The sequence below is a fragment of the Arthroderma uncinatum genome (genome assembly GCF_011692745.1).
Source record: "Arthroderma uncinatum strain CBS 119779 chromosome Unknown scaffold1, whole genome shotgun sequence".
Classification (NCBI taxonomy): Eukaryota; Fungi; Ascomycota; class Eurotiomycetes; order Onygenales; family Arthrodermataceae; genus Arthroderma; species Arthroderma uncinatum.
In genome coordinates this window covers 2,630,299-2,642,346 of record NW_022983863.1, presented here as the reverse complement: position 1 = coordinate 2,642,346, position 12,048 = coordinate 2,630,299, and the positions used below count along the sequence as shown (strand labels likewise).

Below are 12,048 nucleotides of genomic sequence, written 5' to 3'. Positions count from 1 at the left end.
CGTCATTGCAGCTTCACGCGGACTTTTCATTGGCATCATATTAGGTCTCCGTTGCGATAGATGATAGTTATTCGAGCCAGGAGGCGCAATCGCGGGACTGCTGCACTCACGCATTTCCCCTCTTTGTATTTACCAAGTCCACCACCTCCAGATTGAGGGCCAGGTTCGGCTCGTAATTCTGCGGATCGCACGCATTGTCTGGGAGCGCATTCTGTCAGTCACCATTTCTATGCCTGATATCATCCGCGGGTGGTTCCAAGGGGAGACGTACGTATATAGCGTTGCAGCGTGGACTGCACAGGTGGCTCGAGATAAGCGCTAAAGCGGTCCCTGGCCGCCATCCGTGCTGATGTCGCCTCCAGGTTGTCGGTAGGTAAGAAGATAAAAGAAACCAGGTTAGGTATAGGGGGGTAGAAGTCACATTAAAATCGAGTTTGAGGCCCGGCGGGATAAGGCTATGTTTGGGCTATCTGTATAGTCGGCTGAAGCTATGGACGGTGAGATGGGGCTTGGCCGAGTTCACGTTTCTTAGGCTGCGAACACCAGGCACTCTGGACAAGCAACCTCGACTCGGCCACTCCGGGGGTTATATCATGGAAGGAGGAATCAGAAAGACAGAATATATTAAATCAATATTATTATCATCTTATTTTACCTTGACACTTTCTTACATTCAAGTCGACCAAATGCCCCAAATATGAATATCACGTGACTGATAAGCTCTAACTGAACTTTGTGGCGTCAAATTATGCGTATAACAACATTTCAACGGTGGGATTGCAGATTTCAGACGACGTTTCCCAAGGACAGGCTGTTGACAGGCAGTGGGAGACACTATACGGAGAGAGCCACACCAGGATTTCTTCAGGATGGTTCGACACAAGAAAGACAACATGGGCCGGAAGGGCAAGCGGGGTGAGTACCGGCGCCCAGTGGTCAGAGACGGGGCAGACGAGCAGGGAAATCGACCGAGAGCACCCTTTCAAGCGGCCTGCTGGGATCTAGGGCACTGTGACCCGAAGAAATGCTCTGGCAAAAGGCTGATGCAGCTTGGATACATGCGGGACTTGGGCATCGGGCACAAGTTTCCTGGCGTTGTCATCTCGTACGTATAAATCTACGCAGTTAGAAGAGAGTATAGCTGATGAGAGATAAGACCGAATGCGAAGCAGACTATTTCTCCTGCAGACAGGCCGTTGCTAGAGCAGTATGGCGCTGCAGTGGTGGAATGCTCTTGGGTGCGAGTGAGCGAGGTGCCATGGTCAAAGATAGGAGGGAAAACGGAAAGACTACGTGCGTCACTCCGGGTTGATAGCTTGATTACTTGCTAACGATCATAGTACCCTACCTTGTTGCCGCAAACACGGTCAACTACGGCAAGCCATGGCGGCTAAACTGTGTGGAGGCACTGGCAGCCACTTTTATGATATGTGGCCACGAAGACTGGGCCGAGGAGGTACTGCAGCATTTCCGATACGGCAAGTCGTTCCTAGAAATCAATTCGCAGATATTCAAGCGGTACGCTGCTTGTGAGACGGAGGCGGATATCAAGCTTGCAGAGGAGAAGTGGCTGGCGAAGATCGAGAAGGAGTACGCGGAGAGCCGAGAGGAGAAGGGAGCAGATGACATGTGGACTACGGGGAACACGAATCGGAATGCCTATGTCTCGGACTCTGAGGACGAGGACGAGGATGAGGGCGAGGGCGAGGGTGAGGACGAGGATGAAGACGTTCCGCAAAATGCACTTCAGAGGGATAACCCGTTCCCAGAGTCCGAGGAAGAAGACGACGACGAAGAGGAGATGGCCGAGATCCGCCGGAAGATCCTGATGTCGAAGCCGTTTGCTCCAGAGAACGATGCTGAGAGACCAGCACCCGTCCTCAAGCCTGTCCCTGTCCCCGTCCCGTCCAATGACAACAACGGCAACGAAGACGAGGACGAGGACAGCGGCAACGAGAGCGACGCTGCCTTTGACCGCATCCTCAACGCGACCACCTCGACAGACCGTACGGGCATCAAGGCCATCCAGCGTGAGAAGCAGCGACAGGCAGGCAGGGCTTAAGCATACACCTGGGCATACATCTAAGCCTTAGTCAGCGGGCCGACGATGCGCCGGGCAAAAGTTGCGCAGTGCAAAGAAAACGTTTTTCCTTCCCTTAACAAACCCCCCGCGTTCTGCAAAGTACGAAGCGTTCCAAAGAGTGCGTACCCCCAGCTCAGGTAAAGACCGCCCCTTGCTCGCAGTTCCACAGTTAAAGGTCTGGCGGCTCAGGCACGCGACCAGAGACGCTACGTTAAAGCTGCTTTCTGGCGCGCGGCCTCGCTGCTCTGCGCTCCTGCTGCCTGCTGCCTGCGATCTGTGGAAGCCTGGAAGAGTTTTTCTCCCTCCTGTTTTTTTTTTTCTATTTTTAAGCTGGGCCACAGGGCTAATTATGGCTGTTGGTCTCGTGACCTGTACAGAGAGTGTTCGGGTCAGGGGCGAAGCAAGCAAGCAGGGCAAGGATTAGATATATCAAAACCGAGACGGTGACGTGACATGCCTGCTATCAACGTTGCGGCAGTCGGCGACGATCCGGCAGGGAGCCCGATATACCGCACCACGCCGGGGACGCCCGCAGGGGGCTACCATGACCCTGTCGCCGTTGCTGGCACAGGCACCGGGACCAACACCGGCAGCCCGCAGCTACCTCCCGCGATCTTCCCGAGACAGGTTACCCTGCGAGACCGCGTTACGGTGGCCACGCTGATCCCCTTCTCGTCGGCGCAGGAGGTACCCCATTCGCTGCTGGCGTATCTGTGCGACCAGCTCAACAAGGAGATCGAGAAGGGCGATACCTACCCGTTCCTCAATCCGCTAACCCTCGAGGCCTTTGGCACGGACTGGTTCTCGAACTTCGCGGCCGTGATGCTGCTCGGAGATATACCTACCATCAGCCATGTGCAGTCTCTGGAGACCATAGGCGCTGACTGGGGGAAGATATGTCTGGGCAGCTTCAATATAAAGCCCAATTACCCGGGCAGGAGTAGTCATATATGTAACGGCGCCTTCTTGGTGACGGATGCCTCGAGGAACCGCGGTGTCGGCAGGCTGATGGGCGAATGCTACCTGGAGTGGGCTCCACAGATGGTGAGCACTAGAACATACGTAATGACCATAATCTACAATATGATAAGGTTGCTAACCTTTGTGTTTTCCTTTCATCCAGGGGTATACATATGCTGTTTTTAATCTGGTCTATGAAACCAACGTAGCTTCGTGTCGAATCTGGGATGCGTTAGGCTTCAAGAGGATCGGCAGAATACCGGGCTGTGGCAATTTACGATCATACCCGGGGCAGCTCATCGATGCAATAATATATGGGCGTGACCTGGGCCCGGAAGGAGAGGATTTTGTTTCCGAGGAACGCTTCGACAAGATCAGATACTATCTCAAACACTCCAAGTATCCCAGCGGTGCAGACCGAGCGGAGAAGAGCCGCCTGCGCAGTGCGGCAACTCACTATAAACTTGTGGGAGGTGATAAGGGGGAGCCAGAGAAACTTATGCTCAAGGATAAAGAGGTTGTCTCCGACCCTCAACAGCAGTACGAGATTGCCCGCAAGATACACCAGCAGCAACATGGCGGAATCAATAAGACCACGGCCACTATTGCGTTGAAATACCACTGGGTACGCATCAAGGAGACCGTGAGCATGGTCATCAAGAACTGCCCACAGTGCAAAGAAGGCCCCAAGGCCCCTGCCAACGGAGTCTGCGCCAACATTGTTTCTCACAACGGCAGCCCGGACGCCAATTCGTCGTTCAAACGAGAAAAGCCAGCTACTCCCCGGGACCATACCTTCGACATACAACAACCCGATACATTTGATCCCTCCCATCCGGACCAGCAACTCGCCAATGTATCTGTGCACCAGTACTCCAAGGAAGAGCCCTTCAGTCCTGCCGCCCACACGCACGCCCATACACACTCTCATAGCAACCCACTCATCCACGCCGCTGAACAAATGACCGATTACACCGACATACCGCTCGATCCACAGATAATGGACGACATACACCACCATCTCCCTCCCTTCCAACACCACAACGGCGTCAATGTCGGCGTCGGCGTCAGCCCATACGAACCCGACGGGACCCAGGACCCTCATGCCCTGACGCATGGCTTTGACCATACGCCCATGCAGCATGACCACGACCATCACCACGGCCACCACCACGACCACACCGGCAGCTATCAGGTTGTCGAAGACGACGATCTTATGGCCTCGCATACCGGCGTGGGTGCCGGCGTGGGTGTAGACGTCGATGTCGGCGTTGACGTTGGCGTGGGCATGAGGGATCAATCGATGAGACTCGTGGAGGCGACACGGTTACAGAACGACGCGCAGTTCCAGGCCGATCTACTGACCGTTGCATTCGGCGGACGAGAGGACCAGAGCCACTTTGACAGCTAGACTGCCTGGTGCTGAGGATGGATGATTTTGTAGTTCTGTCTATTTGCCTTTGTGCCCGGAGTATGGAGGATCACCTTTTCATGTTTAATGCTATTTACGAGATAGGACCTTAGACGATAGATGATATCAGTTATATTCAGCAATACATCTTTTTTTGAATATTCTTGTATATCCGTATGCTGAGAGTAAAAGGGGCTTTATCGTGGGGGATCTTGCTGACACACCAAAAGGTACACAGCTACCAAAAACTAAAGTTTCGATGAGGGCACCTTCGATGCTCACCAACACAAGCACAACATCGCTTTTCTTGTAATAAATTAACAAAAAGAACAATTTACAATTTATTTCAAGGGATACAGCTCATTTATACCGCCAGCCTTCTACTCGCCGTATAGCCCTTCCGTCTCCCTGCCGCAATAATGGCATTCAGCGGCCAAACACCCACAATCATCGTGCTGAAGGAGGGTCAGTTTTTTCCTAACCCCCATCCCTCCATTCCCCTATCTCGGGCCTCCGTTTCGTCCAAGGAACAAGTTCTAAGCTTGAATGGGTGTTCTATAAACAGGCACGGATGCATCGCAAGGCAAGGGACAGATTCTATCGAATATCAACGCCTGCGTCGCTGTACAGGCCACTATCAAGAGCACCCTAGGCCCCTATGGCGGGGACCTATTACTGGTAGACAGCAGCGGGAAGCAAACAATCACAAACGATGGCGCAACAGTAATGAAGGTGAACACATTCCTCGGTCTCTCTCATGTTCAAGAAAGTTGCCTATTTACTTACTTTTCTACCATCTAGCTTCTCGAGATCGTTCACCCCGCCGCCCGCATCTTGACAGATATTGCACGATCACAGGACGCAGAGGTCGGCGATGGAACTACTTCCGTCGTTGTTTTAGCTGGTGAGATCCTGCGCGAAGTCCGCGACCTCGTCGACCAGGATGTCAGTGCTCAGACGATCATAAAGGGCTTGCGGAAGGCGAGCGCCATGTCCGTCAACAGGATTAAGGAGATTGCGATCGATATGAAGGATGCTGCTGGTGGGGAGGCGAAGAAGATCGAAACACTCAGACGGTTGGCGGGAACTGCGATGAACAGCAAGCTGATTAAACGCAATTCGGAGTTTTTCACAAAGAGTGGGTTTATTCCTTGTGTGTTTTTTTACACTGTCTGATCTGGTAACTAACGCATGGCAGTGGTTGTCGATGCTGTCCTCTCGCTGGACCAGGATGATTTGAACGAGAAGCTCATTGGCATCAAGAAGATCACCGGTGGTGCCTTGCAAGATTCCCAATTCATCAACGGTGTTGCGTTCAAGAAGACCTTCGCATACGCCGGTTTCGAGCAGCAGCCCAAGTCGTTTAAGAACCCCAAGATTGTCTGTCTCAATGTCGAGTTGGAGCTGAAGAGCGAAAAGGACAATGCAGAGGTCAGAGTCGAGCAGGTGTCGGAATACCAGGCCATCGTCGACGCTGAATGGCAGATTATCTTCAACAAGCTAGAGGCCCTATACAACACCGGCGCAAAGGTCGTGCTTAGCAAGCTTCCTATTGGCGATTTGGCGACACAGTACGTCTACTCCGTACATTCTAGTTTGCCCGTCATCTTTTACTAAAGCTATCCTTCTAGGTACTTTGCGGACCGTGATATATTCTGTGCCGGCCGTGTTGCCTCCGACGACATGGAGCGTGTGAACCAAGCCACCGGCTCCTCTACGCAGTCCACCTGCACCGACATCCAAGAACACCACCTCGGAACCTGTGGTTCCTTCGAAGAGCGTCAAATCGGTGGTGAGCGATTCAACATCTTCGCCGAATGCCCCGGCGCCAAAACATGCACTCTTATCCTTCGCGGTGGAGCAGAGCAATTCATCGCCGAAGCCGAGCGCAGTCTGCACGATGCCATTATGATCGTTAAGCGAGCACTACGAAACACCAACGTCGTTGCTGGCGGTGGTGCCACCGAGATGGACTTGTCCGGCTACATCCATCGGTATGCCGATATCAATGTTCCACACAAGCAGCAGGCCGTCGTCAAGGCGTTTGCAAAGGCGCTGGAGGTCATTCCTCGCCAGCTCTGTGACAACGCCGGCTTCGATGCCACGGATATCCTTAACCAGCTGAGAGTGGAGCATAGGAAGGGGAGCATCTGGGCTGGTGTCGATTTCGACAACGAGGGCGTCCGGGATAACATGGAAGCGTTCGTGTGGGAGCCCAGTCTTGTCAAGGTCAATGCCATCCAGTCTGCCGTTGAGGCTGCATGCTTGATTCTAAGTGTTGACGAGACCATCAGTATGTCATTCCCTTCCCATCACCTATTCAACATTACCAATACTAACATACCACGACAGAGAATGAAGAGTCCGCTCAACCACAGGGAGGTCCCCCGCGAGCACTACCACCAGGCGCCGCTCAGCGTGTGCTCCGAGGTGGCAGAGGCCGCGGCATGCCCAGACGATAAACGATTCACATCCCCGCATGCACAATATGGAATGGTAAAATAAAAAAAAGTCAGTTGAAAGAAATTACTACCATAGAAAAATAAGTAATGTCCATATAACGTTCCTCCATGTCCGTGCTTGTATATGAAGAAAATGCGCCACATCTCACGCTGTAGGGCTCAACGAGGTGGTACAACCCGAGCCGACAACGCATGAACTAATGCATGAAAAATGAAAATTAAGAATAGATCAAATCGTCATATGGCCGTGGCGAGTGCGACTACGGGGGTAGCACTGCGTGAGAACAAGCTGCGGTTGTGGCTGCAGGCCGGAGCAATCCCAGGATAGGGCTGTAAAGAGCATCCCAGGATATTATTCTGATATGTAATCGCAGCCTTTTTTTCCTCCACAGGGCTGATACTAGACTATCCGACGGCATCTTGCGTATCCCGTCCATGCAATGCACGGCATCCTCGAAGGCCGTTGTACCTAGCAGCGAGTCAAGGGATATATATACTCCATATCGAATGGTAGAAGAACGGTCTTCGCGCCGCTGTTCAACCTGGCTGACGGGGTAGCAGATCCGTGTGACCTCACAATTGAATCCCTAGCCCTCCGATAGTCAATTGTGACGGCGATGATGGCTTGTCCAGTGCAAGGGTGAGAGGTTCTGCGCTTCAGCCGGGCTCGTATCGTGGCCCTATTATTCAGCTGTAGTCGCAGTTCGCCGTGGATGCGAGAAATTTTCGCCCTCTTTGCTTTTTCAACTCTCCGGCCGTTCTTCCGTCAGAAGCTTCAGGTTTATTTCGCGTCTCTCGCTGTTTAGATCTGGAGTCTTTCCTTTCTCTGCGGGAGTCAATCCGGGGGCTGAACCTCACGATAGCCTCACGACAGCCTCGCAGCCATCTCTCCGCCGCCAGCATTCATCGTCCCATATCTCGTCATCGTCAGTGGTATCGACGCTCGCTAGCATCGTCGTCATCCTTCGGCTGTTTAGTTGCTAAAGTGAAGTAGCTTGTTCGTGTTTTGACGTTTCTCGGGGGTGGTTGATTTGCTAAGCCTTTTTTCCCCTGCTCCACCCCTCTTTGGGCTTCATCGCACTTTTTCCTCCCTTTGCTTCAGGCCTCGACATCCTCCTCCTCACCTTCTCGTCCTCGCTCTGCCTATACCCATCTGCGGCCTCAGTCATGTCGTACTATCAGCAAGGAGGATACCCAGGCGCCTCTCAGCAGGGCTACGGCCAGCCGCCGCCCCAGCAGCACGGCTACGACCAGGGAGGATACGGAGCACCACCGCCACAACAGTACCCGTAAGCCCCCCTACTCTTGTCTATAGCAGTGTTGAATACTGACAGAGGCCTGCACAGTCCTCATGGCTACGGCCAGCAGCAGCCTTCCTACCAGCAGCCTCCGTACGGACAGCCATCTCACTCGCCGCAACCTCCACATGGCCCCCCGCATGGCTCGTACGGTCAAGCGCCACCATCCCCGCAGCCTCAGTATAGATATCAAGTAGGTCTACGGAGCATTGCCCTGTCAAAGGCAGTCCACTGACTGGTGCACCGCAGGAACATGGACAGCAGCAGCACGCACCGGCACCGCACGGGGGATACGGTCAGGGACCGCCACCTAACAGCGGGCAGATGAACAACGGACGCCCGAGTGAGTGTCTCCGGACAGCTTTATATATATACATATTTATATATTCATCGCTAACTGGTGTTGATAGACTACCAAAACACCTACAACCAGCAGGGCCACAGTGGACCCCCGCCACCACCCAACGGTGCCGTCTCCTTCGGCCATGGTGCTCCCCAGGGGTACAATTTCCAGTACTCCAACTGTACCGGCAAACGGAAAGCTCTCCTGATCGGTATCAACTATTTCAACCAGCGAGGTCAGCTGCGCGGCTGTATCAACGATGTGAAGAACATGTCCAACTACCTGAACCAGAACTATGGCTATGCCAGACAGGACATGGTTCTGCTCACTGATGACCAACAAAACCCCATGAGCCAACCTACAAAAGCGAATATCCTGCGTGCCATGCACTGGCTGGTCAAGGATGCCAGAGCCAACGACTCGCTGTTCTTCCACTATTCCGGTACGATATACAGGACGTATATTTTAAACATTGATAATAGACTAACCACTCGATAGGTCACGGTGGTCAAACCGCAGATGTTGATGGCGATGAAGAAGACGGCAACGACGAAGTCATTTACCCTGTCGACTTCAGGACGGCCGGTCACATTGTCGACGACGAAATGCACCGCATCATGGTGCAAACTCTAGTCCCGGGCGTCCGTCTCACCGCCATCTTCGATTCCTGCCACTCTGGTTCCGCGCTCGACCTACCATTTATCTACTCTACTCAAGGTGTCCTCAAAGAACCAAATCTCGCCAAGGAAGCCGGTCAGGGTCTTTTGGGCGTTGTCTCCGCCTACGCTCGTGGCGATATGGGTGGCATGATGAGCGGTGCCGTCGACCTTTTCAAGAAAGCTACACGTGGCGACGAAAGCTTCAAGAAGGCCCGACAAACTCGTACCAGTCCCGCGGACGTCATTATGTGGTCTGGCAGCAAGGACGTGCAGACCAGTGCGGACGCCAGTATCGGCGGTCAGGCTACAGGAGCCATGTCGTGGGCCTTCATTACTGCTCTCAAGAAGAACCCACAACAGAGCTACGTGCAGCTGTTGAACAGTATTCGTGATGAGCTCGCATCCAAGTATTCGCAGAAACCGCAGTTGAGCTGCAGTCACCCACTCGGTCAGTAGATAACCCTGTGATTTTTTTTCCCAGCTTTTATATACCCCGTCGTGCCTCCCACGGCCTAACACTTACCTGTCCACCTTAGATACCAACCTCCTGTATGTCATGTAAGAGGCCCACCACTACACTTCAAATGTGAAACGTATACCATGACTATTCCGACACCCAATGAAATACCAAGAACTCCGATGATCGCTAGGGCGTATATCCCCAATTTTATCACCTAAACGAATCCGTTCATTCGTCTTCGTTCGTCACCGCTTTCTTCGTTAGCGTGGGTAGTTGAGCGTTATAGCTTTATTTTACGATCACCTGTTCCCTTGCGGTTCTCGATTGGCCGCTTTCCTTGTCCCCTTATTATTTTATTTTTTTGTCTATTTTTGTGCGCTGAAATATGGGTTAATAACATGAGGTGGTTTGTGATCTGGGACTTCTATTGGCATCTTTTTCTCACTGTTTTGGTTCTGCTCTCGTTTTCTGATTGCTTTTTTTGCGGGTTATTCATATTAGTCGGTATTTGGGCATTGGTATCTTAAAATACTTCTTCATATTTTAACTTAGGATATTATTCATGACTTTCATCACTCCCGTTGACCTTTCTAATCTAGTATTTTGCTACTTTATTCATATAGAGTCTGCTATAAATTTAACAGTGTATAGATACATATTTGATAGTTTCATTCTTGACGCTTGGCTAAGCAACTGGTGTTCATTAACAAAGACTCAAAAGCTTAGACATGTTAGCAATCCCCCTATACTTATAACTTTCTACTCTTTAAATATTCATAGTCTGGCATAGCGCTCTTGACCTTTGTATAAAGTACGTCTGCCGCAACAATTCCAAACTCCTCTTTCCATTGGTCGTATTTGGCAGCCACATCTAACCCCTGCGAGGATTTCGATTTATCAATAGTTGTTGAATCCCATATCCCGCTCAAATAGCTTACTTCGCGGGGATTGGCTCCTCTAGTATTCGAAGGTCGTGACTCTTCCCACTCATACCTGATATGCTCTGGATCCATGCCACACACTTCGCATAACTTTGACATAGCCTTGCCATCGATCACATCGTCTGCGTCAATGACTACCGGCCGAGGTTTCCCCATGGTCACCGAGTCGTTTTCCTTTTCGCAATCTTCATTAGAGCAATTTGACATGAACCAGTCATAAAGCTGCCGAGAGTACTGGAAAGTCGTCAGGTAATTCCATGACTTGAGGTTGATATCGATAGGTTCGACACGGAGCTCAGCCCTATACCATGACTCAAAGGTAAGAGCTGGGTGGCGGATAAGGAAAACAGGCTGCCACGAAGTAATAAAGTCATCCGGGAAGAAAGTCGGATTGGTCCTTGTTGTTGATGCAGACCCGCCTATGCCCTGGCCAGGGAGCACAGCGAAAGGGCGTGCCATTTCCCCTCCCCACATACTCTGGGAGAGGCTGGCTGGTTCCCAGACGTAGAACGTGTGGTTTTTTACGAAAAGGTGCTTGTCCTACTCACCGTTAACATATAATCTCTGTTAATTGGATATTGGTGCTTATTGATATGTTGTCTGAAACCTGTTTAACGGGGTAGAACCATCTTACCTCGGCAACAGCGGCATCTCGAGCTCGCTGGAGATCATCCATACCCTGTTGGAGCGACTCATCAAATTGCCGACGTTGCTCATCAGTTATATCAGTAAGCGGGTTCAATTTAAAGGAATTTCGTGCGGCTAATAAGGCAGGTCGGAAATGATATTCCGATTGAACCCATCCCGGCTGCTTTGAGAGGAGACGACAGAGAACATTGGAGACTGTCCTCGCGTGGCTGAAGAGAAAGACATCCCGATGACGTGAGCGTTGCCCTTTCTCTCCGTTCTCAGTTTTTGCTTGCTCAAGTTTATCCATGATATGAAATTTTGAGGTACAAAGTCCGAGAGAACCTAGAATGCGTGTGATGTCTAAATCATGCTCTCATATGAATTCGGACAGGGTTATATACTCCCTACAGCGCAGACAGGCTACCCCTACCCCGCCATATAACTAGCCGTTAGTTATATGCAGCTCAGCCTTCGAGTTGTCGCCCGACTAGTTGTACAAAGGGGCTCCCTTCGCGAGAGCATAGCTTGAGTCATTATTCCAGAGTAATATCATCGTAAACAATCAATAAAAGTGAGCCGAGGTGGGTATATATCCCGTATAACCTGTAACCAGCCATGTATAGAGCACTCGCTATTCTTAATGGCAAGGTGATATTTAAAACATAGTGAGAAGAAAAGTGGTCGTCAAAATAAAGCCCAGGGCCACCTGACTAGCGAAATATTTATTTAACCACCAACTACGCAGCACAAAGTCAACTAAATAGAATCCATCAACAATACTACAGTTCTTTATACATTTAC

General features: G+C 51.4%; 5 protein-coding genes across 5 annotated transcripts; 4 read left to right on the top strand and 1 right to left on the bottom strand.

Annotated features, from left to right (window-relative positions):
* Window positions 1–869: 869 nt before the first annotated feature.
* GIQ15_00804 (RLI and DUF367 domain-containing protein) lies at window positions 870–2,062 on the top strand (the record flags this gene model as incomplete). The annotated part of the gene is made up of 3 exons (XM_033548221.1): window positions 870–1,105; window positions 1,157–1,293; window positions 1,341–2,062. 3 exons carry the CDS (start codon window positions 870–872, stop codon window positions 2,060–2,062), a joined length of 1,095 nt encoding a protein of 364 aa, XP_033409172.1.
* Window positions 2,063–2,536: 474 nt separating this feature from the next.
* GIQ15_00803 (SPT10) lies at window positions 2,537–4,454 on the top strand (the record flags this gene model as incomplete). Its single annotated transcript, XM_033548220.1, has 2 exons — window positions 2,537–3,127; window positions 3,207–4,454. 2 exons carry the CDS (start codon window positions 2,537–2,539, stop codon window positions 4,452–4,454), a joined length of 1,839 nt encoding a protein of 612 aa, XP_033409171.1.
* A 419-nt stretch (window positions 4,455–4,873) lies between these two features.
* GIQ15_00802 (uncharacterized protein) lies at window positions 4,874–6,916 on the top strand (the record flags this gene model as incomplete). The annotated part of the gene is made up of 6 exons (XM_033548219.1): window positions 4,874–4,919; window positions 5,020–5,186; window positions 5,256–5,592; window positions 5,653–6,025; window positions 6,086–6,747; window positions 6,807–6,916. 6 exons carry the CDS (start codon window positions 4,874–4,876, stop codon window positions 6,914–6,916), a joined length of 1,695 nt encoding a protein of 564 aa, XP_033409170.1.
* A 1,167-nt stretch (window positions 6,917–8,083) lies between these two features.
* On the top strand, window positions 8,084–9,672 carry GIQ15_00801 (metacaspase CasB; the record flags this gene model as incomplete). The annotated part of the gene is made up of 5 exons (XM_033548218.1): window positions 8,084–8,205; window positions 8,263–8,407; window positions 8,464–8,557; window positions 8,625–8,999; window positions 9,056–9,672. The coding sequence occupies 5 exons, from the start codon at window positions 8,084–8,086 to the stop codon at window positions 9,670–9,672; spliced, it is 1,353 nt and encodes a 450-aa protein (XP_033409169.1).
* Window positions 9,673–10,425: 753 nt separating this feature from the next.
* Window positions 10,426–11,293, bottom strand: GIQ15_00800 (uncharacterized protein; the record flags this gene model as incomplete). The annotated part of the gene is made up of 2 exons (XM_033548217.1): window positions 10,426–11,157; window positions 11,252–11,293. 2 exons carry the CDS (start codon window positions 11,291–11,293, stop codon window positions 10,426–10,428), a joined length of 774 nt encoding a protein of 257 aa, XP_033409168.1.
* Between the last annotated feature and the right edge of the window lie 755 nt (window positions 11,294–12,048).